Source organism: Dipodomys ordii, unplaced genomic scaffold, assembly GCF_000151885.1.
Source record: "Dipodomys ordii isolate 6190 unplaced genomic scaffold, Dord_2.0 Scaffold189, whole genome shotgun sequence".
Lineage (NCBI taxonomy): Eukaryota > Metazoa > Chordata > Mammalia > Rodentia > Heteromyidae > Dipodomys > Dipodomys ordii.
Window position 1 is genome coordinate 2,638,950 of NW_012267405.1, and position 22,811 is coordinate 2,661,760.

At 44.3% G+C, this 22,811-nt stretch overlaps 1 protein-coding gene across 1 annotated transcript; it reads right to left on the reverse strand.

Moving 5' to 3' along the window:
• Positions 1-7,384: 7,384 nt before the first annotated feature.
• Polr3d (polymerase (RNA) III (DNA directed) polypeptide D, 44kDa) lies at positions 7,385-13,124 on the reverse strand. The gene is made up of 9 exons (XM_013034469.1): positions 13,027-13,124; positions 12,577-12,746; positions 11,207-11,250; positions 10,071-10,222; positions 9,798-9,922; positions 9,426-9,594; positions 8,862-9,127; positions 8,316-8,468; positions 7,385-8,147 (listed from the first exon to the last, which is right to left on the reverse strand). Exons 2-9 carry the CDS (start codon positions 12,739-12,741, stop codon positions 8,025-8,027), a joined length of 1,197 nt encoding a protein of 398 aa, XP_012889923.1. The 5' UTR covers positions 12,742-12,746; positions 13,027-13,124; the 3' UTR covers positions 7,385-8,024.
• Positions 13,125-22,811: the final 9,687 nt, after the last annotated feature.

Below are 22,811 nucleotides of genomic sequence, written 5' to 3' on the forward strand. Positions count from 1 at the left end.
TCCTATGTCATTCATGTTAATGACCTTGTCATCTTGTCAGATTTGCCTGACCTTTCCAAAGATTTATTTTAACAGGGTAACAGTCCCCCACCCAGGACACCACCTGTGAACAAGTCAAGGCTATCCTGTTATTACAGGCAATTGGAGACTTCACTTACACTGCCCTGCCTGGCCCAGCACACACCCAGATGCTAGAGACCCCAGTCCAGTGACTCCTTGATGCCCCCAGGCCAGCAGGAAGTAGCCAAAAGAACCCATGACACCCATTGGCTCTGATAACAATTCTCATGGAAAAGACGAGGACCTTTACCAACCAAACTGTCAAGCAAATGCTTCTTGGGTGGTACCCAGCCAAGCAACAAATCAGGGACCTTTGACTACTTCGCCCCTTTACAGCAGGAAGTAGCTTCAGAAGAAACAACCTCTGCCTATAAACTTAGCCTGGTATGCCTATTGTTATTAAACAACCAAATGGGTAATGTTAGTATTAACCCCACCTTTAGTCTTCAGTACCACCTAGACCTGAGCTCCTGCCATACAGATGGCCACTCCCTCTATCCACCCAGAGCTACCTTGCACTCACATCACTTCTTCTCCCAGACCTGCCTGCCACTTGGATAGTGGCAGATGCCATGTGCTTCCTCTCCTGGGGAGATATGGCCCCTCTAATAAATTTTATAATCTTTCTCCTGTGCCCGCCTGCCTCCGTGTGGTCCCCTGGGATGGTCATGAAGGATTCTTGCAATGCTGGGCAGCTATCCAGTCAGGGTTCTGCCTGAACCTCTTCTTTGTCTTTCTTTCTTTTTTAATATTCATATAGTTTAGAGTGATCCTTGATGACAATAACTTTACAAATGCACGATTGATAGATATGTAAATAGGTGCAAACATTCTATAGGACAAAATCTATTTTTAAAAACTCACAAAAGCTGGGAAAGGTGGCAGTGAAAATCTATTTTAAAAAATTCACAAAAGCAGTGGAAGAGTGCTTGCCTTGCATGCATGAGGCCCAGGGTTTGATTCCTCAGCACCACATAAGTAGAAAAAGCCAGAAGTGGCGCTGTGGCTCAAGTGGAAGAGCGCTAGCCTTGAACTGAAGAGCTGAGGGACAGCGCCCAGAGTTCAGGCCCCATGATCCACAAAAAAACAAAACAAGAACAACAAAAACCCTGAAAAATGTCATACATAGGGTGGGAGGGACCTGGCTCAGGGGTAGAATACTTGCTAAGCATGAACAAGGACCTAGGTTCCATTCCTAACACTGTAAAGCAAACAAGCAAACAAAAAGATGTATCTCTTTTTGACAAAGCTACCTGGTTTTAACTCATAATCATAAGTCATGCAGTTCAAGCAATCCTAGCTGCTCAAAAGACTGAAATCTAGAGGATTGTGGTTCAAGGTTAACCCAAGCAGAAAAGTCTGCTACCCAACATTTCCAAATGAACTAGCAAAAAAATCAGTGCTAGAGGTGTGACTGAAGTACAGTGCCAGCCCAGCAAACATGGAAGCAAGCAGGTTAGTCAAACTCAAAGCCCTGAATTCAAACCCTAGTACTAGCCAGGCGCTGGTGACTCACGCCTGTAATCCTAGCTACTCAGGAGGCTGAGATCTTAAGATCTCGGTTCAAAGCCAGCCTGGGAAGCAAAGGCCGTGAGACTCTTATCTTCAATAAAACCACTAGAAAACCGGAAGTAGTGCTGTGGCTCAAGTGGTAGAGTGCTTGATCTGAAGAGCACAGGGACAGTGCCCAAGCCCAGAGTTTAAGCCCTATGACCAACCCCGTCCCCTTCCCCCCCAAAAAAAAACCCTAGAACTGCTGAGAAAAAAAGTCAAAACTTTTTGTTTTTAAAGATGGAGTCTAGTTATGCTGCCCAGGCTATGACAAGTATATACCACCTCACCTGGTTACCACCTCACCTGGTTAAGCAAAGCTATTTGTGCACGCGTACATGTGTATATGTGCTGGTCCTGGGGTTTGGACTCAGGGCTTGGGAGCTATCCCTCAGCTTTTTTGGTCAAGGCACTATAGCACTCTATCACTTAAGCCACAGCTCTACTTCCAGCTTTTTTTTGTGGTTTATTGGGAATCATGGACTTTCCTGCCCAGGTTGGCTTTGAACTGGGATCCTCCGATCTCAGCCTCCTGAGTAGTTAGGATTACAGGTATGAGCCACCAGCAACCTGGCACAAAACTTTTTTTGGGGGGCGGGGGATCCGGTCATGGGCCTGAATTCTGGGCCGGGGTGCTGTCCCTAAGCTCTTCAGCTCAAGACTAGCTCTCTACCACTTGAGCCACAGCACCACTTCAGGATTTTTTTTCTGCTTATATGGTGCTGAGGAATCGAACCCAGGGCCTCATGCATGCAAGGCAAGCGCTCTACCACTGAGCCATCTTCCCAGCCCACAAAACTATTTTTAATAAAGAATTCTATTAAGGCCAGGTACTGGTGGCTCACCCTGTAATCCTAGCTACTCAGGAGGCTGAGATCTGAGGCTCACAGTTTGAAGCCTGCCTGGGCATCCAAGTCCTCATGAGAATCCTATCTCTAATAAACTACTCAAAAAAGCTGGAAGTGGCACTGTGGCTCAAGTGGTAGAGCACTAGTTTTGAGCACAAAGAGGCTCAGGGACAGTGTTCAGGCTCTGAGCTCAAGCCATAGAACTGACAAAACAAAAACAAAAAAAAAAACCGACAAAAAACAACTTCTGTTGAAATAATTAACAATGTGGGCAATTTAACAGGATTGTTTACCAACAATGAACAAGATTGCTTATGTTTATCTTTTTTTAAATGATGAAAAATGGGAAAAAAATCCAAATATCCTGAAATGAGTGAATTCTTAGGTAAATTTTATACAGTCCAAGATAGATTCTAATATAGCCATTAGATTTAAAATGTACAAACTAAGCACCATTTCCAGAAGAGTTCCTGTGATGTTTTTCCTGGGGAGAGCTCAGTAACATGAAATAATTGCATAGCCAGGCACTGGTGGTTCATGCCTGTAATCCTAACTACTCAGGAGGCTGAGATTTGAGGATCACAATTCAAAGCCATTCCAGACAGGAAAGTCCATGAGACTCTTATTTCCAATTAACCACCAGAAAACTGGAGGTGGCGCTGTGGCTCAAGTGGTACAGAACTTGCCTTGAGGGAAAGCACCCAGGCCGAGTTCAAGCCCTACAACAGACAAAATAAAATACAATAATTGCATATATTTTGGCTGAGATGGAGCATATAATAGAGTTTTGGATTTTGATAAAAATATTTATGTGTGTGTATACACACACACACACACACACACACACACACACATAATGTTTTTTTTCTTTTGCTAGCACTGAGGATTGATCTCAGAGTCATACTTTTTCTCAGCTTTTTCACTCCAGCTGGTATTCTACCACTTAAGCCATGCATCCACTTCTGATTTTTGCTGGTTTAACTGGAGTTAAGTGTCTGCCTAGGCTGGCTCCAAATCTTGGTCTCAGCCCCCTGAGTATATTTAGTGCTCAGCTAAAACTGGTTTAGCAGAATTAAAGTGACTGAACCTTAAAAGAAAGTCTACCTAGCTGTTCCTTATAATTTTACTATGATACTTTACAAAATATGATAGCTGTTACTATAGATTGTCTATCTTCTTCTCCAGGTTTTTTCTCTACTAACAAAACCTCATCTCACAGGCCACAGAAATCCCAAAGGCCAGAGAATAAACTTGCCTTCCTTTCCTATCTAACAATTCCTGGTCTCAGGGCACCTCAAGGGCAAGTCTGCTGGGGTTGCTGAAGGCTAACCAACCTGGCTAAGAGCCAAATGAGGGGAGATCTCTTTCATTGACACTCACTGCTTGGCAGCTTTATCTTCTACTATGGTTTGTATGTGGTTTGTCCTCCAAGGTTTCATGTACTGGAAGCTTGATCCTCAATATGGAGATATTGAAACATGGCAGAATCTTTAGTGTATAGAGGTCACTGGGAGTCATCACCCCCCTTGGAAGGGATTAATGCCAGTCTTATGGAGTTAGTTCTAAGAGTAGGTGGTTATAAAAGAGCAAGCCTCGCCCCTGATGATCCTCCTTGATATGGGACCACTCTTTCTCACATGCCTCCCATCACGTTGTGATATAGCCAGGGGCCCTCAGAAGCAGTACATGAAGGGGCCATGCTCTTGAACCTCCAGAACTGTGAGCTAAATAAACCTTTCTTTGTAAAATACCAGGCTTCAGACATTATGTTACACAGAAAAGTATACTAATAAAGTTATAGACAATGAGCCAGGCACTAGTGGCTCACGCCTGTAATCCTAGATACTCAGGAGGCTGAGATCTGAGGATCACGGTTCAAAGCCAGCCTGGGCAAGAACGTCCATAAAGCTCTTATCTCCAATAAACCACTAGAAAACCAGAAGTGGCACTGTGGCTCAAGCAGTAGAGCGATCACTTTGAGCTGAAGAGCTGAGGGACAGCGCCCAGGCCGAATTCAAGCCCCATGTCCGACCAAAAAAAAAAACCAAAAAAACGTTATAATGTCATTTGAACAAATGATGGTGAGAATTGTGGCAGCCATTCTGGAACACTTAAGATAGAAGAAATGGATCCAAGAAAATCTTGGCACATTTTTGGCTGTCACTCAATTCTGGGACCATCCACCTCCAGATTTGTTATGTGATAAACATCCTTACTGCTAGAGTCACCATCAGTTTGGTTTTCTGTTACTTGTGCCAATCACAAGTGGCTGACTGTGCCACATCTGACACCCAACCAATGCTCCTGTCCCTTCCAATTTAAAAGCAATTCAACAAAGAAAAGCTACTATAATCTTATTCTTATGGAAAGTAAAATAAGTATCATTGAGCTTAGGAAGGATAAGTGATTTTTTTTTTCCTCTCGTAAAGAACAAGACTTTCGTCCTCTTTCTAACAAAATATATATACACAGATGCAGGTAGAATTAAATTTGCATCCATTTTCACCCATATATGAATTGCCTTTAGGCTTCTCTCCCTGCTATTTGCACATATTTGTTGGTAGAAATGTATGCTTCACAGGCTCAGCCAGGAATGTAGACTTGCCTCTTTTTTCCACTTCTACTGATGAAATCTAACTTGTGCAATAAAGATCTAAAGACAGGTGGCAAGGACTGAAAAACAATCATAAGCTGTATTCCCCAAGACAGCTGAGATGGTGAAATGAACATAAAGGTGGTACATTTGCTTCTTCAAGCTTTCTTAGAAGAATGAAAGGACTGCTGGGTGTGGTGGTACCAACCTGTAATCCCAGCACTTATTAACCGAGCAGGACTGAGCGGTCACCTGTGCTACACATAAACCCTGTCACAAAAAAACAACAGCCAAGCATAACTTCAAAACCTCATCTCAATAAAAGCTGGGTCTGTGGTGTGCAGCTGTCATCTCAACTATGCATGAATAATAAACAGGAGGCTCACAATTAAGGCCAGCTTGGAGAAAAAAAGCAACCTTGTTCTATAAATACTCAAAGCAAAGGGGCTGGAAATGTAGCTCAAATGATGAGTGCCTGCCGATCAAATGCAAGGCCTTGAGTTCAAACCCCAGCAACACTAAAGATACACAAACAAAAACCAAAGAACTAATGATTGCAAAATACTAAACATCTAAAGACAAGAGCCATTAGGACAGTCCCCCCAAAAGAAGAGTATTTCTAAATCAAATAAGAAAAAAAAGAAAAAAGAAAGAGAATACAGGATTACAACAGAGACCTAAGAACAGTTAATAAACTAGTTAAAAGAAGAAAGATCTGGAACAAAGTTAAATGAAGCTCTCTCAGTCTTAGACCTAATAGGACTTCCGTGGCACATACCCCCAAAGAATCCTTCCTATTTGTCTCTATAAGGAGGAAAGACAAGAACAACACTAGCTAACATAGCTATTGTTTCAAAGGGGTAATGTGGGTAATGTGGTCACTTTCAATCCCCATCACTACTGCTGGTTGGGCAGTTTGAGAGGTGCTGTAGGAAAAGCTGCAGTCATGCTAAATGTAAGGAATGAAGAGAGGCTAAACAAAGACATATCCAGAAGCTAGTGGGTCACTTTGCAGTCCAAAGGAAGCAGACCTGGCGCTTACTTGTTGCAGGGAAAACACACTAAACCAGCAGAGAGGAGCTGTGCCACCAGTGAGCTGGTGAGGCTTAGCTACAACCTGTAGACATCCCAGCCCTAATGATAAGGGAGACAGAAGATGCTCCTCCAGGAACTCACTAGACAGAGTGCAATGACGCAGTACAGAGAACATCAGACTCTAAAGCTCCAGTGAGCATGACAAGGACTGGGGTCTACCTTCAACAGTGGACATGGAGATGATAGCACAGGAAGCAAAGGAGCTCTCTCAAATGCAAAGCTTTTGAAGAGGGTAAATCCCTTTTACCTTTTTAATCTTCTAGCACTATTATTATTATTATCTTTAGCACTATTTGACTTTAATGTGGTGATAATTCTTTGAGTAGCTACAGGTTTGAGATTTTTTTTTTTTTTGCCAGTCTTGGGGCTTGAACTCAGGGTTTAGGCACTGTCCCTAAACCTCTTTGTGCTCAAAGCTAGCACTCTACCTCAAAAGCCAGAGTGCCACTCCCAGCTTTTTCCAAGTACTTGGCTGGAGATAAGTTTCATGGACTTTCCTGCCTTGGCTGGCTTTGAACCACAATCCCCAAATCTCACCGTCCTGAGTAACTAAGATTACAGCTGTGAACCACCAGCGCCTGGCAAGAGATATTTTAATAGAAGCTAGAAGAGTACAGTTACCCCTAAGGATGGGGGCTCAAGAATGAATCCTAGCCTGCTACATCACCCAAAGGCTTTTGTAGGGTGCCAGGAAGGGTCATTGACTTAACAGAATCTATAGCTAGACATATGGGAGGCACTTGGCAAAGGGTACTAGGAAATAAAAGGCACTCAATAGGGGGTCTAGACATTTACAGCAGCTGACTCTGGCTGGGATGGACTACAGAGTAAGGATGAAGAAGGCTGGGCTGAAGCTAGGCAGTGAAGTGCCTACCTAGCATGTGCAGGACCCTGAGTTCATTCTCCAGCACAGCGGGGGGGGGGCAGGTAGGAGGAGGACAAAAGGGCTGGGAATGTGGGTTAGTGGTAGAGTGCTTGCCTAGCATGCATTAAGCCCTAGGTTTGATTCCTCAGTACCACATACACAGAAAAATCCAGAAGAGGTGCTGTGGCTCAAGTGGTAAAGTGCTAGCTTTGAGCAAAAGAAGCTCAGGGACATTGTCCAGGCACTGAGTCCAAACCCCAGAACTGGCAAAAAAAAAAAAAAAAAAAAGCAGGGGGAGGGGACAAAAGTAGAGATGAGAGCAGCTCTAGCCACTTCTTGTAATGCCCACTTTGAAAATAGACTGAGACAAAGGAAAGGGAAACTAACCTTTATTGAAAGCTTACAGATATACACATCTGGCCTTGTGCAAGGAGTTTTCATCCACAATATTCCATCTGATCTTCATACCAACCCTGTGAGGTAGGTATTATCCCCATTTTTTTGTTAGATGAGGAATAGGAGGCTCAAAAAAGTTAGGTAGTTTGTCCAAGGATATAGAAACCAAGGACATAGAAAACAACAACTTAAAAGTGACTAGTCAGGTCTCAGACTTGCTCTCCTGTCTGCCTCCTAGGAGGGAGGGAGCCCCTCAACTTCCTACCCCTGCATCCCAAGACCCAGAAGGAGCCTGAACCATCCTACCTTGGGAGGATGCAGTCAGTTGAGAAGATTCAGGCATAAATATAAAAATAAATAGCAGAGATGAGTCCCCAGCAGGGAGGGTGTGCCATCCATAACCGTACTGTGGGAAGGTCACTGTGCTGTTCACAGCTGCCAGGAGAGGGAGCTGCGTGGGCCCCGTCTGGGGGAAAACTGGGACGATGGCTGCCAAAGGCTGGAGTGGGTGGGCTAAACAGGCCCCTTCTAGGTCACATGGATTCAAAAACGAACAAAACGTCTGGAGCAGGCAGCAGCCGTGGGCACAGTTGCCATCTTCCTCCATCTGCTCGTTTCACCGGTGTTTGTGATCCAAGAGGGATTCAAAATTGGGAGAACATACAAGTTTGTGCTTCACATGTCCCAGGACTGTCATCTCCCCAGTCCTACTCTCTCCAAGGCCTACAGACACCAGCTCCTGCCAATGGACAGAGACAGCAGTGAGAACCACAAACCCATGATCAGCCCTCACTTCTCTGAATGGCGTGATAGCCTATGATGTGTGAGAACACCCCTTATTCCCAAGCACTTGCTTGGCTCAGTAATTTCAGCCTGTCCAGCCTGTCCTGACCCACCCAGCCCTTACCTGCAGAAAGGAGCAGGTGGTTCCCATCGTCACATCCAGGGTCACTTTACCCAGGAGGAGCTGCACCTTCCCTGACTTGCGGATGAGAAGCTTGCCCACTTGACCTTCTGTCAGATCAGCCAAAGTACAGGTGTTCTCTGCCAACTTGGCTTCCTGTGCAGAGAAATGACTGGTGAAAACTGGGCAAGAGGCTTATTCCACCATCTTGCAAAGGATTCTACATCCCAGAGGGGCATTGGTTATAAAACAAAATTCACAGCAAACAAACAAGCGAAACACCTATTAAGTGCTAAAGCTGAATGATGGTACACAGGGATGTATGACCTCCTATTTGTCTATGTGCAAAATCACTCATTATAAAAAGTAGAGATGCACACTAGTAGTGTTAGAAGCATGGGTCTCTCAAAGCCCTCAAAGGTGTTAAGCACATACACCCAACGTTTTTACATTTTGGCTTGGATGGCAAATTTTCATTTCTCTCTACCTAAAGCTTTGTTCCTGGTGCCCCCACCCTGGAATTTTTCCATAACTCCCTTCTAAGCATACCCGGTCTTTCTCCTGCTTTATGACCACCATCTGCCCATCCTCGCCCTGAACCTCTGTCTTGACAGGCTTGATATCCTGAGTGGGCGGCTGGCCAGGGAGAGTATCTGGCAGTTGGAGGAACAGCAGCTCCTCATCCTTGGTGAGACTCAGCTCCCTGAGCAGCTCTGCCACAGATATATCCTTGGGGAGGCCTGGGGTCTTCCTGGCTGCTTTGGGAGGAGCCTTCATCTTGGTCTCCTCTTCCTCATCTCGTGGCTCTTCTTTCACTGCCCAGGGTGAGACAAAAGAAAAGACACTGAGCAGCCACTCTCTCTACCATCTCTTGTTCCCTGGCTCTTTACTCCACACTATTTCAGTATCACCTGCCAGGAAGCTGGAGGGACAGACACTGGTTTTGCAGAGCAGAAGAGACAGCACACTCCATTGTGACTACCCTAAAAAAGGACACATGGACCCACGTCCACAGGTGGGCTCTCTCAGAGTGGGGTTTGAGTAGCAGTGCTGGAGATCATGTAGAGGCTCCCTGGGTTGCCACAGAATAGAGAAGTAACTGACACTGGATACCTTTTACAGCAGGCATATCCGCCTCCATGTCTTCTTCCTTGGGGCCGGCCAGCCAAGGCTTAACATCTGGTTCCTCATTCTCCTCCTTAAAAAGCCACCCCGAGTGTGCCAGTGGCAGCTGTACAGGCATGTTTCGAGTATCATTCCTTAGCCCAGGATCATCGATGAACTGTCAGAGAAGAGGTGGGGGTCACAAACTTTCCTGGCACATGTGCTTGGATCAGTCCATTTTAATTCTTTCCTAGCCAAAGGTCCCTGACTCTTACCAGGGTTCCAGGATATTAGGGAGCTCTTCTTCCCCTGTCAGCTCCCAGAAGCTCTCTTCTGTAGCCACAAGAAAGTCTGCCCTGCCCCCAGCCTCCTGCTACCTACATCATCCTTTTCCAGCATGCGCAGGATCTGCTTGGTTTCTTCATCTGTCTCCCTCTTCTCTTTTTTGATGTTGATGATATGAGAGGGTCCCATGTCTGACACATCCACGGTCTTGTCCCAGTTCCCTATGGGAAATTACCCAGTTCACTATGGAGAAACCGGGAAGAAGGCCAAGAGCAAAGACAACTAAATTGGGAATAGGAGAATTCCATCACTCTTTCCCTTTCCTTGGGCTGTCTGAATTAAAATTCATTGTTGGCGTCTTTCTGGTACCTTTTTTCTTCATCATTTCTGCAGGGCCCTGCTCAAAGATAGAGTGGGACTGGATCACTTCTGGACGGCCCCGGCCCCGTCCATGCCCATCACGCTGGCGGTCTCGATCCCGTTCACGCTTCTCCTTCTTCACAGTAACTTCTTCCTTTGGCCTGGAAAAGAGAATGGATGAAGGAAAACCACACACACCCCTGGGCCTCTGCAAACTGGCCCCTTCATTACTTCTCTTCAACCAACTGAACAGTTTATGGGCTAATAAGTACATCACAAGAAGTGGAATCCAATCCCAAGTCTTGCATTATTTTTTTCGTGCCTCCTTGATTAGGCAGGGGCCTTTTAATTTGCTTTACTCTATTTTCTGGTTCAAAAAAGTGAGCTTTTTTTTTCAATCAGAGAGCTAGAAGACAGAGGAACTTAAGAGCACAATACATGTATAAATGTGTGGCTCTCAAATGACTGTAAAAGAGAATCATTGGAAGTAAAGGAATGGTTCAAGTGAAAGAGAACCACTCTTGAGAGAAAAAGCCATGCGAGAGCATGAGACTCTGAGTTCAATCTCTAATAGTGGCAGAGGGGGAGGGAGGGAGAGGGAAAGGAAAAGGGACAGAAGGGGGGAGGGAGAGGGGGGAAGAGAGGGAGAGAGAGAAAGTGAGAGCAAGCAAGCGAGAGAGAACACCATTCCACCCCACTGTGAATAAATTGCTACAGATAGGATGTTACAGTTTGAGTCTAACTACCCTAAAAGATTCGTGCTTGTTAAAGACTTAAATCTCTTCTAGGATGTGGGGCTTAGTGCGACCCAAGCCCCTTCCTTTTTTACTCCCTCAGGCACTCCCCACCATGATACTTTCTTACCAAAGCCAACTAAATCTCTAAAACTGTAAGCCAAAAAAAAAAAACCCTTATCTCTTATAAGATGATTATTTCAGGTATTATTACAGTAACAAAACTGACTAAACACACAGTGTCTCAGATGTGTGTGTGTGTGTGTGTTAAAGCTGGTACATAATAGAGTTATGGCTGAAAATCATTAGTAAAAAGGACATAAATTCAAGTTTTTGAGATGTACAACCTAGTTTTTTTTTTCTCAAATTCATAACACAAGTAAATAGGGAATAAGAATTCACAACACTTACTCTTCCTTGATCTTGCGACTGATAATATTTGGAGTGAAGGTTTTCTGGAAGTAAAATACAGGAGTCACTGATTGTTAATTTCTAACCTCAAAGTACAGAGGGCTATAAAAACTCACAATGGGCATCTTCTATGGGCCAAGATCAACAGGGTTCTCCTGTCTACATTTCACACATCCAGGGTTTTTTAGGCTCTGTCTGAAAAGGAGGCCCTTTGTGCTCATGGAGACAGTGGAAATTACACCTAGAAGAAGCACCTTAAACTACTTTAACCATCAGCTTTTGCTTCAGTCTTCTGACAGCAGATCTCCACCTTTGCAAAATCAAAGAACAGAAAGTGCTGTACAGAAAGGCTAATTGAACAGGAACAATTCTAGCAGCAACATTTGAACAGGTAAGATAGCACTCAAAAATGGAGGACTCTGGGCTGGGAAGGTGGTTCAGTGGTAGAGCGCTTGCCTTACATGCATGAGGCCCTGGGTTCGATTCCTCAGCACCACATAAACAAAAAGAAAAAAGCCAGAAGTGGCGCTGTGGCTCAAGTGGTAGAGTGTTAGCCTTGAGCTGAAGAGCTGAGGGACAGCGCCCAGGCCCAGAGTTCAGGCCCCACGACCAATAAATAAATAAATGGGAGGACCCAAGCTGTCACCAGCAGTTTCTAAGGCAACTTAGTCTTAAAATAGTGAGGAGCACCTGTCAGCCCAGCTAAGCGGGAAGCCTGAAGATAAGGACTGGGAAAAAAAATGGGACAAGACCCCACTGAAAAGGAAAGAGGGCTAGAGATGTGGCTCAAGTAGTAGAGCACCTGCCTAGTAAATGCCAAGGCCCTGAGTTTAAGCCCCAGTACTGACCCCATCCCACTCACCAAAAACAACAGCAAGAAATCCACCCAGCTGCTTTATGTATCTGTCACCCTACCCTTTAGTCACATACACAGATAAGGCCAGGGTCTCTAAGGCCATGCCTAAGATTCATTATCCATTAGACTAGAAGCTTAGACACTAGTATAGAAGTTTGCACACTGGTATCCACCGAAAATTCAGAACCCTCAAAATTGCAAGCAAAATTTACACCTGGCCTAGCTCATAAGGTGTTCAAAACATACGAAGAAAATTAACACTGCTCATGTGTCGCTTCTGAATGCCTGAGCTATCATCGCTGCCCTTCAATTACAGGCAGGAACCACCTCAACATCTTGGACCCGGACTAGAAGGTGTACTGGACTAGAGTCCCTAGAATTGGAAGCAATCCGGGAACGAGCCTCTGGAGACCCAGCGTCCCGCTGAGCACACCGTGGGCCCTGTGGCATCATGAACTCCAGAGGCCTGAAACTCAAGGTGGCTGGGTTTCTCCGGAAACGCGCTGTCAGGTACCTTCTTGACTCCGCCGAGCGTGAGGTCCCTGGAGCGGATGGAGGGCAGGCGGCCCGGGGTGAGCGGGGGCGCGGGTCGCCGCCCGACAAGTCCCCGAACCCCAGGGAGAAGGGGCCGTGGCCCTCCAGGAGTGCTGGGCTCGCCCGCGGAGTTTCCTTCCGACATGTCGCCTGGGAGAAAAAAAGAGCAAGCTCGGGACTGCAAAGGGATCCTAGGGGGCAGAGGCGCGGGACCCGGCGGAACCCCACCACGTGGCCCTCGTCCCCGCCCACGTGATCCCCGCCCCGCCCACGCGACCTCCGACCCCACCCCGTCGGCGCGGCGGGCTGGCCGCGTCTCAGCGCCACCCCGTCACACGTGGCGACGCTTCCCGGAGTACCCAGGTTAGAGCCTCTGGCTCGTGCTTTACCCGCTCCCGAACTTCCCATGCCCAGCGAGTCAGAAACGCACTTGGGCTGTGGCTCCACACCACGCTCCGCGATTTCACCTCCGAAGCTATCCGCCACCGGCCCTCGGTCTCCGTGCAGGGCGGAAGTCTGCGTGGCAAGGCTCGGGCGCCACCATCTTGCCTCGGGGCGGAAGTGACGCCCTGGGGGCGTGGCCTGGCCATGGTATTTATTAGACCGCGCCTCGCTGCCCTCCGCCTTCTCTTCCCGGTTCTTCCCGGAGTCGGGAAAAGCTGGGTTGAGAGGGCGAAAAAGGATGAGGGGGTGGTTTGGGCTGCACGGGGGTGTGGCTCTCACGGGGTCTTCGCCCGGGACTTGGAAGCGGAGGCTCCGAACTCGGGACTGAGAGACGTGGGACTTGCCATGCTGCAGTGTGGGGAGGCTGTAGCCTGATCTGGGAGCAGTTGGGGTCACGGCTCAGGACAGGGAGAGCTTCCACCGAGGTGCCGGGTTCTTCCTGGATGCAGCCTCTCCACGGTGACCCTGGAGTGGTCACAGTACCTGGGGCAGCAGCCTGGCCTCTGCTTGGGGGTGGGGCTGTGAGACCACCCCTGAATCAGCTATAGCAAAACCATCCAGCACCCTTCACCACACCCACCCTGAGCTCAGGACGATGTAGTCCCACTGTGCGCACTTAGTCATAACCTAGAAGGACAGATGAAGTTTGTCCAATTGCTAGGAAGCAGAAAGGTCAGCTGGGCACCGTTGGGTTTTGCCTGTTATCCTAACTACGCAGGAAGCTGAGATCTGAGGATCGCTGTTCTAAACCAGCTCAGGCAGGAAAGTCCATGAGATTCTTTACCTCCAATCAACAACGTATCATAAAGGAGCTGTGGCTCAAGTGGTAGGGTGCCAGCTTTGAGCTGAAGAGATAAAGAACAATGCCCCAGCCCTGAGTTCAAGCCCTACCAGCCCACACCTCACACACACACACACTCCAACAAAAATAATGTTTATTGTAATTTCAAATCAAGTTCAAACTTCAGTACAAAAGAAGAAGAAGGGGCTGGGAAGGTGGTAGAGTGTTTGCCTCGCATGCATGAGGCCCTGGGTTCGATTCCTCAGCACCACATGAGCAGAAAAAGCATGAAGTGGGCGCTGTGGCTCACAGCACTAGCCTTGAGCTGAAGAGCTGAGGGACAGCGTCCAGACCCGGAGTTCAAGCTCCATGACCGACAAAAAAAAAAAGGAGGAAGAAGAAGAAAAGCAGAGATCCTAAGTTCTGTTTACTTCATCACCCCAATCTTGCAAACTATACTACAGTATCACAACCAGATTATTGACATTTTTACAGTAAAGATACAAGACATTTTCATCCCCATAGGATCTCTCTAGTTGCCCTTTTAGATATACACCTCCCTCTACCCATTCCTCCCACCTCTAATCTGTTCTTCATTTCTGTAGTTTTGTTATTTCAAAAATGTTCTATAAATGAAATCATACAGTATGTGACTTCTTGTTTTCTGGGGTTCTTTGGGGGGGGTTGTTTTTGGTACTGGGACTTAAACTCAGGGCCTGGGCACTGTCTCTGAGCTTTTTTGCTCAAGTCTGGTGCTCTACCACTTGAGCCACACCTGTACTTATGGCTTTTTTTGCCTGTTAATTGGAGATAAGCGTTTCATGGACTTTCTTGCATGGGCTGCCTTCAAGCAGAAATACTTAGATCTTAGCAATACTTAGAAATACTTAGCTACCTCCTGGGTAGCTAGGAATACAACTATGAGACACAAGCAACCAGATTCTTGGAGTTTTCTTGTTTTGCCATGATTTGCTTTGAAATTATGAAAGGTTGGAGCTAAGGGGCTTATGCTTGGCTAGGCAAGTACACCAGCTATAACCAGCCTTTATTTGCTCTTGTTATTGTTGAAATAGTGTCTCACTTTTTGCCCCAGCAGCCCAGGACCAGGAGCCTCCTATTTATGCTTTCTGTGGTGGCTGGGATGACAGGTATGTGCCACCACATCTAGCTTTTTGTTGTTGTTGAAATGAAGTCTGATGAACTCTTTACCTGAGCAGATTTCCAATGGATATCTTCCCAACCTTAGACTCCAGAGTAGTTGGGATTATAGGTGTGAGCCACTTCTCCCAGACTTGGGATTGCTTTTGTAACAGTATAATTCCATGAAGATTAGCTAAATTGTACATATTAGCAGTTTGTTCCTTTTATTGAATATCTGTGGCTTACCCATTTATTCTTTGAAAGAAGGACATTTGAGTTATTTGTAATTGTTTGCTAATGTGAGTAAATTTGCAGACATATGCAGGTTTTTTGGGGGGAGGGGAGGTGGTAAGCATTAAGGTTTTACTTTTCTAGAATATTTGTCCATGTGTACAGTTGTTGAGTCATTTGGTTGATGTCTTATTATTTCCATCAGAAATCAACAAATTGTTTTCCGCATCACCTTGAGCAAGCATATTTTATGGTTCTTCATCCGGATTGCTAAATCGCCTTCAAAAAGCATTATACCAAGCCTGGTGTAGTGGCTCAAGCCTATATAGTGCTCAGGTGGTAAATGCATTTTTAAACTTTTGCCAATAATATATTAGTTGATTTCTTTTTTTTCTTTTTTTTTATTAGTTGATTTCTAATCAGACCTTTTAAGACTTTTTTCCTCCGCATTGCTTTTAACATCAAACAGAATCAAACTCGAAGCCCTTAGCTTCTGCTTTGAACACTACATGAAGTCCATTGATTATGTTTTCTGAGCTTTGTGTTGTTGTTTCTTTTCAGGTTTTGTTTCCATACGAAGACACTAATCACAGAAAATTTGGAAAAAATTTAAAAGCATGGATTTAGAAAATTAAGCCATCCTTTAGTATCACATCCATTGTTTTAAATATTTGAAGTTGTTCTTTGCATTTAGGTTTCTTAAAACTATAATATTTTATATATAGTGATACTATTTTTCTTTAATACTCTTTTATAAAAACAACAAAAAGGATATACAATTATTACTTCTTTTGGGGAGGGGTTTGAACTCTGAGCTCTTCAGCTCAAGGTGAGCACTCACCTCTTGAGCCACAGCTCCACTTCTGGTTTTCTGGATAAGAGTCTCATGGACTGTCTTGCCCAGGCTGGCTTTGAACCATGGTCCTCATATCTCAACCTCCTGAGTAGCTAGGATTACAGGTGTTGAGCCAAGCATGCATCTACTTTGTATTTTTTGCTGATTAATGGGAGGTAAGAGTCTCATGGGCTTATCTGCCCGGGCTGGCTTCAAACTTCAATACTCAGATCTCAGCCTTCTGAGCAGCTAGGATTACAAGCATGAGCCACCAGTAGCTATTTATTTATTTATTCATTCATTTTTGAGATAAGGTCTCATTATGTAGGCCAGGCAGGCCTAGAATTCTCACTGTTCTTGCCTCTGTTGGCCTCCTGAGTATTGGAATTACAGGAAGACATCCGTATTCAGCACATACTCAGAATTTATTATGTGTCTAAGGCATGGAAGTGGCCAGTGAGTAACATACCCAAGGCTTTGGGTTGGATCTACAACATTAAAAAAAAAATTCTAGCTGGGCTCTGGTGTCTCAAGCCTATAATCCTATCTACTAAGGAGTCTGAGATCTGAGGATCATAATTGGAAGCCAGCCAGCAACAGGAAAGACCATGAGATTCTAATCTACAAGTAACCACCAAAAAGCCAGAAATGGAGCTGTGGCTCAAGTGGTAGAGCACTAGCCTTGGGTAAAAAAAGCTCAGGGACAGTTCCCAGGTCCTGAGTTCAAGCCCCAGAACACCCTTACCCTCTCTCTCTCTCTCTCTCTCTCTCTCTCTCTCTCTCTCTCACACACACACACACACACACACACACACACAAACACACACACACACATCTAAGGCATGGGAGTATGAGACACCTGCATTTTTCTGAATTATTAAGTATACTTCTTAATATTTTTAGCTACATAGTATTATAATTTTTAATATTTTTTTCAGGAATGTTCTCTAGCATACTGTATGATTCCATTTCTAGAAATAACACATTTACAGAATATTTTCAAACATGCCTCCAGCCTATTTTTGTTTTTGCATTGATTATTTTGTGAGAGAGGGTTTTGCCTGATGCTTCGGTTGACCTGGACTGTGATTCTCCTACTCGTACTTCCCAGATGCTAGGATGACAGGTTGTCCTGCCATTGATGGACATATATTGAGCACCCCCTCTCCAGGCTGGCCTCAGCTTCAATTCCCTGATCTTTCACCTCCCACGTAGCTAGGATTCCAGGCTTGAGGCACTGTCCTGGGCTGGTTTCTGTGAATTCTTTTTGGACATTGGAAATATTAAATGAATGAATTGTAAATATGCATAGCACTAAAGTACAGGAATGTGTGGTATGAGAACCAGGTTCAAGCTATTACATGTTTTCTGTAATTCATAATTTATTTACTTCATTTTGTGGGCCATTCATTTCCTCATTGCTTTGACCTCTAAACAGTGCAGTGCGCTAAGACACGGTCCTTAGAATTCTATTTTTTTTTTCTTCTCTGCACTTATTCCACTGTCTTTGTTTGCTTTGTCTGTATCAAAGGAGGAAAATGTTTGATGCTGAATTCCCCAATACATGTCTTCAGCCTGGAGGTCTCTGAACTCCTAGAGATGTAGCTCCTTCTGCCTATCTGCAATGCCATTTGGATAAGTTTACCAGACTTCAACACGGGTCCACACCTGATGCCTTCATCTTCCTCTCACCTGCTTCTGCAAAGTGATTTCCCATCTCACTAAATAACAACTGCCTTCTCTAGTTGTTAAGGTCAACAAATCTTGCAAGTCTTCTCCATCTCTTCTTTCTCTCATGCTCTACATTTTCCATATCATGTTTTCTTACCATATATATTTTTTTCTGATGCTGGCATTTGAGGTCACACTTCCTGGACTTACTTTCTCAGCTGGTGCCACTTGAGCCATACCTCCCAGACTTGTTTTTCTTTTTGTTAATTTGGAGATAGATACTCCCTGACCTTTTTCCCAGGTTGTCTTTGAACCTCTATCCTCCAGATCTCAGCCTCCTGAGTAGCTAAGATTATATGTGTGAGCCACTGGTGACTAGCTGAATCTTACCACTTTATATTACATCCACTGTAAACCTTCCTAGTCTGGGCCACCATCATTTTTGGCTGCTATCATTTTAAAAAAAAATTTTTTTTGGGTCCGGTCGTGGGGCCTGAACTCTGGGCCTGAGCGCTGTCCCTCAGCTCTTCAGCTCAAGGCTAGCACTCTACCACTTGAGCTACAGCGCCACTTCTGGCTTTTTGCTTATGTGGTGCTAAGGAATCGAACCCAGGTCTCATGCATGCAAGGCAAGTGCTCTACCACTGAGCCACCTTCCCAGCCCTGGCTGCTATCATTTTAACAGCTTTCTGCCTAACCTCCTCTTAGCTGAGCCTCCACAGTCAAATCTCAAATAGTACAATGGACATATTTCACATCAGGTCCCATCTCTACTTAAACTCCCCAATAGATGCCTATTTCAGAGTAAGAGCTGAAGGTCCTCTGGGACCCCTTCATGATCTGACCTTCCACCCATCATTTCTCTGGCCTCCAGTCCTCTGGGAGCTTCATTCATTTTTTATGCTGCACTACGCCCTGTATGTTTCTGGGACACATCTGGCATGCTCGTGCTTCAGGGCCTCTGCACCTGCTACTTGGGCTGCTTTTCCCCTACAGAATTCTGCATGGCTTGTCCCTCCCTTCTGCTTCAGGTTTTAATCCCAACTCACCTTTGTAGAAAGCCCCTGTCTGATGGCCCTATTGGAAATTGTAACACCACCCCCTACACATCTCCCTTAATGTTCTCTCTAATTACTGACTTACTTTTCTTTATAGCATTTCTCACCAAGTAATGAATTTGAGAGTTTATAAGTTTCTTTGGTACTTTTCTTCCCACCATGGGGTAAGAGGTTAGAGGAGAGGAATGGATGGATGCATGTCTTATCTCTTTCCTCTTCCTGCCTGCAATAGAGCTGGTATATAATAAGTGTCCACAATTGTTTTTGGGGGGGTGTCCGGTCGTGGGGCCTGAACTCTGGGCCTAGGCGCTGTCCCTCAGCTCTTCAGCTCAAGGCTAGCGCTCTACCACTTGAGCCACAGTGCCACTTCCGGCTTTTTTTCTTTTTTGCTTATGTGGTGCTGAGGAATCGAACCCAGGGCCTCAGGCATGCAAGGCAAGCACTCTACCACTGAGCCACCTCCCCAGCCCCACAATTTTTTTTAATGGATGAATGAATTCCAATTTGTGCTGAGATCAAGGAACAAATCTGGATGTGGGTTAGAAAAATAGAAGGGTAGATTGTTTCCTGGAGGTAATTGAAGTTTGATGCCATTAATATAAAAGCCATTTGGGGCTGGGGATGCAGCTTAGAAGTGGAGTATTTGCAGAGCATGCAAAAGTCTTTAGGTTTGATCCCTAGCACCACAAAAATAAAAGCAATTTTAGTTGTACTTTTATGTCTTCATTCTTTCCTCCCCCTCCCCCCCACCTCTCTTTCTACCTCCTTCCCTGCTGGAGATCAAACCCAGGGCCTTGTTCTTGCTGGGCAAGGGCTCTGTCATTGAGCTACAATCCAGCCTCTTCATTTGTCTTCTTTACAGGTTCTTTTGAAAGCAACCCTCTCTATACAATAAGTGTGGCAAATACATAATGAATGAGTGAAGCCATTCTATCACAGCAGTAGCTTGTGTTCAGTATGTCAAGCCCTTGTCCCTGCATGTTGCCATGTGGTGCTCTGTGGTATTCTGTATTTCCTGCATTAAGTTCTTCCACTTCAGTGTCGCTGACTACTCCCTGTTAGTCTCTCACATCTCAGGCCACTTCATGTCCCATTCATGATTGTTCTTTTTTCCTTGGAGTTTCCTTGTTCTTCCAATATTTTATTGCTGCATCTTTTATCTCCTACAGATTTTCAGAGTTCTTAAATAAATAAAAAAGTATAAATATATTATAATAAATATATTATTTATATTGATCTATACTTGTTACATATGTACTATTTACATATTATAATATAAAATAATATATGCATGTTTTTATAGATAAAATATTATATATATGCAATTCAACATTTTTCTATGCCTTGAAATAGTTAAATATTTAGACTTTCACAAGCTAAGAATCAAGCTGGGAATGTGACTTAGTGGTAAAGTGCTTGCCTAGCATGCATGAAGCCTTGGGTTTGATTCCTCAGTACCATATAAACAGAAAAGCCAGAAGTGGTACTGTGGCTCAAGATCAGGGACGACATCCAGGCCCTGAGTAAAGTGCTATGACCCACAAAAATAAAAAAATTAAGTACATAAGAAGTATTAGGACTGTTAAAATTGGTGTGTGTGTCTGTGTGTCTATGTGTTTGTGCTAATACTAAGGCTTGAACTTAGAGCCTCATAGTCTCACTTGGCTTTTTTGCTCAAGGCTGGCACTCTATCATTTGCACATCTCTACTTCTGGCTTTGGAGATAAGAATCTTAATGGACTTTTCTGCCCAGGCTAGCTTTGAATCCTGATCTTCAGATCTCAGTCTTCTGAGTAGCTAGGATTATAGGCTTGAGCCACCAGCACCTGGCTGGACTATAAGAGATTTTTGTTTACAGAGCCTTATTGTGTATTATCAGACTCTATATTTGCTGTATTGCCTTCTACCATGAAGAATCTGGCCTTTGTATTCAGGCAGATCAGAAAATAAATACTGGTTTTACTGCCTTTGGGTTGGGCTTGCTTTCCATCAACCTTTTAAAAATGGAATTAATGATCTACTTCTCAAGACTATTTGAAGAATCACATGATTGGCACTGTGTCTTTAGGCTTAATAAATGCTTTTGTTATTGTACTAATATGGAAACTTTTAACTGTGTACAAAAGCAGAGAATAGCTTATAGGATCTCAAAGTACACAGTTTTAATAATACTTATCCACTCTTGTTCTATCTCTTCTGCCACCCCCTCACACTCCCTCTCAAGATTATTTGAAACAGATCACAGATATTATGACATTTATCCATAAATACTACCATCTGCTTTTCTAAAGGAAAGGACTCTTAACCATAGCCACAGTATTGTTATCAGAGCTAATTGTTCCTAAATAGTATCAAATATTTAGTTATGAATTCCAACTTCTCCAATTGTAATATAGACTTTAGCTTGTTAAACTAATAGTACTCAAATGTGATTCATGCACTTGAGTATTTTGTTGCAAGTATTATTAATGTGGGAAAAGACTTTGCTGTAAAGATGTCCCTGCAATATTCTTTAGAATAAAGAAAAAGGAAAGGAATCATAAAAGCATAGGGAATTGGCTTCCCCCAAAAGGATATATAACCTGACAGTGAAACACAGACAGCATTTTTTTTTTTTGGTCAGTCATAAGGCTTGAACTCAGGGCCTGGGCACTATCTCTGCGATTTTTTGCTCAAGGCTAGCACTCTACCACTTTGAGCCACAGCTCCACTTATAGTTTTTAGGTGGTGGCTAATTAGAGTTAAGAGTCTCAGGGTCTTTCCTGCCTGGGCTGGCTTTGAACTACAATCCTGATTTTAGCCTCCTGAGTAGCTAGGATTACAGGCATGAGACATCAGTGCCTGGCTTCAAGAGTGTCAAAAATGACACTGCAGGGTATGAATACAGAGTACTCAATATGTATGTGATAAATTAAGTGGAAAATGTGAGATGAGTCTGAGGGTGAGTGAACGGATGGGATGGTGTCAGGGGTAACTTTGATCAAGAAGCACTGGACACTTTGATGGACACATTAAATTGTAACCCCCTTGTACATACAACCTTTGGAAGTCTAGAAACAGATTAAATTTAAAAATAGAAAATAAAATGACACTACAGAAAGACTGTGCAATGAACAGAAAAGGTATTAGCAAGTGAATAACATATGTTAGAAAACTGTAATGTTCCTCTCACTTTTTTGTTCATAAATTATATACATATATGCCTTTTTCTGAATGGTGTGAAAATGAGCAATTTTAATTCAGCCTTAATTTTTACAATGAAATGTTCTCATCTTTTTACAATGAGCATGTATGACTTGTATAAGAAAACATTTTTTTTTCTTTTCTTTTCTTTCTTCTTCTTTTTTCCTTCTTTCTCTCTTTCTTTTTTTGTCAGTTGTAAGCATTGAACTCTAGGCCTGGGAACTGTCCCTCAGCTCTTCAGCTCAAATCAAGTACTCTACCACTTGAGCCACAGTGCCACTTCTGGTTTTCTGGTGGTTAATTGGAGATAAGAGTCTCATGGACTTTCCTGCCTGGGCTGGCTTTGAACTGCAATCCTCAGATCTCAGCTTCCTGAGTAGCTAGGATTACAGGCGTGAGCCACTGGTGCCCAGCATAAGAAAACATTTCTGAAAATAAAGATGCAGCTGGGTGCCAGTGGCTCACATCTGTAATTCTTGACACTCAAAAGGCTGAGATCTGAGAATCAAGGGTTGAAAACAGCCTGGGTAGACACTCTGATCTCTAGCTAGCCAGCAAAAAGCTAGAAGTAGAGGTGTGTGTGGCTCAAGTGGTAGAGCACCAGCTTTGAGTGAAGAAACTAAGAGATGAAGGCCCTTAGTCCAAGCATCAAAACAGATACAAAAATAAATAAAAATATAAAGATGCAGAAGTGCATCTTGATGGTTGGTTGATTTCCTATGCAGGTAGTTTGACTGACACACAGTGCTTCATTCTTACCTCATGTGTCCTCTCTTGATCTGTAGAGGAGCCCTGGGAGGCAAGAAGCAGCATGAGCCCCAGAAGGGCTGTGTCCTCACCTGCCTGGCCATTGTGCCAGTAGGCAGCTGCAC

Coding starts and splice junctions, on each gene's coding strand:
- Polr3d (XM_013034469.1), bottom strand. CDS start 12,741: ATGTCGGAAGGAAACTCCGCGGGCGAGCCCAGCACTCCTGGAGGGCCA. Junction 11,251..12,576: donor CGCTCGGCGGAGTCAAGAAG/GTACCTGACAGC, acceptor TTTTACTTCCAG/AAAACCTTCACTCCAAATAT. Junction 8,469..8,861: donor TAAAGCAGGAGAAAGACCGG/GTATGCTTAGAA, acceptor TTCTCTGCACAG/GAAGCCAAGTTGGCAGAGAA.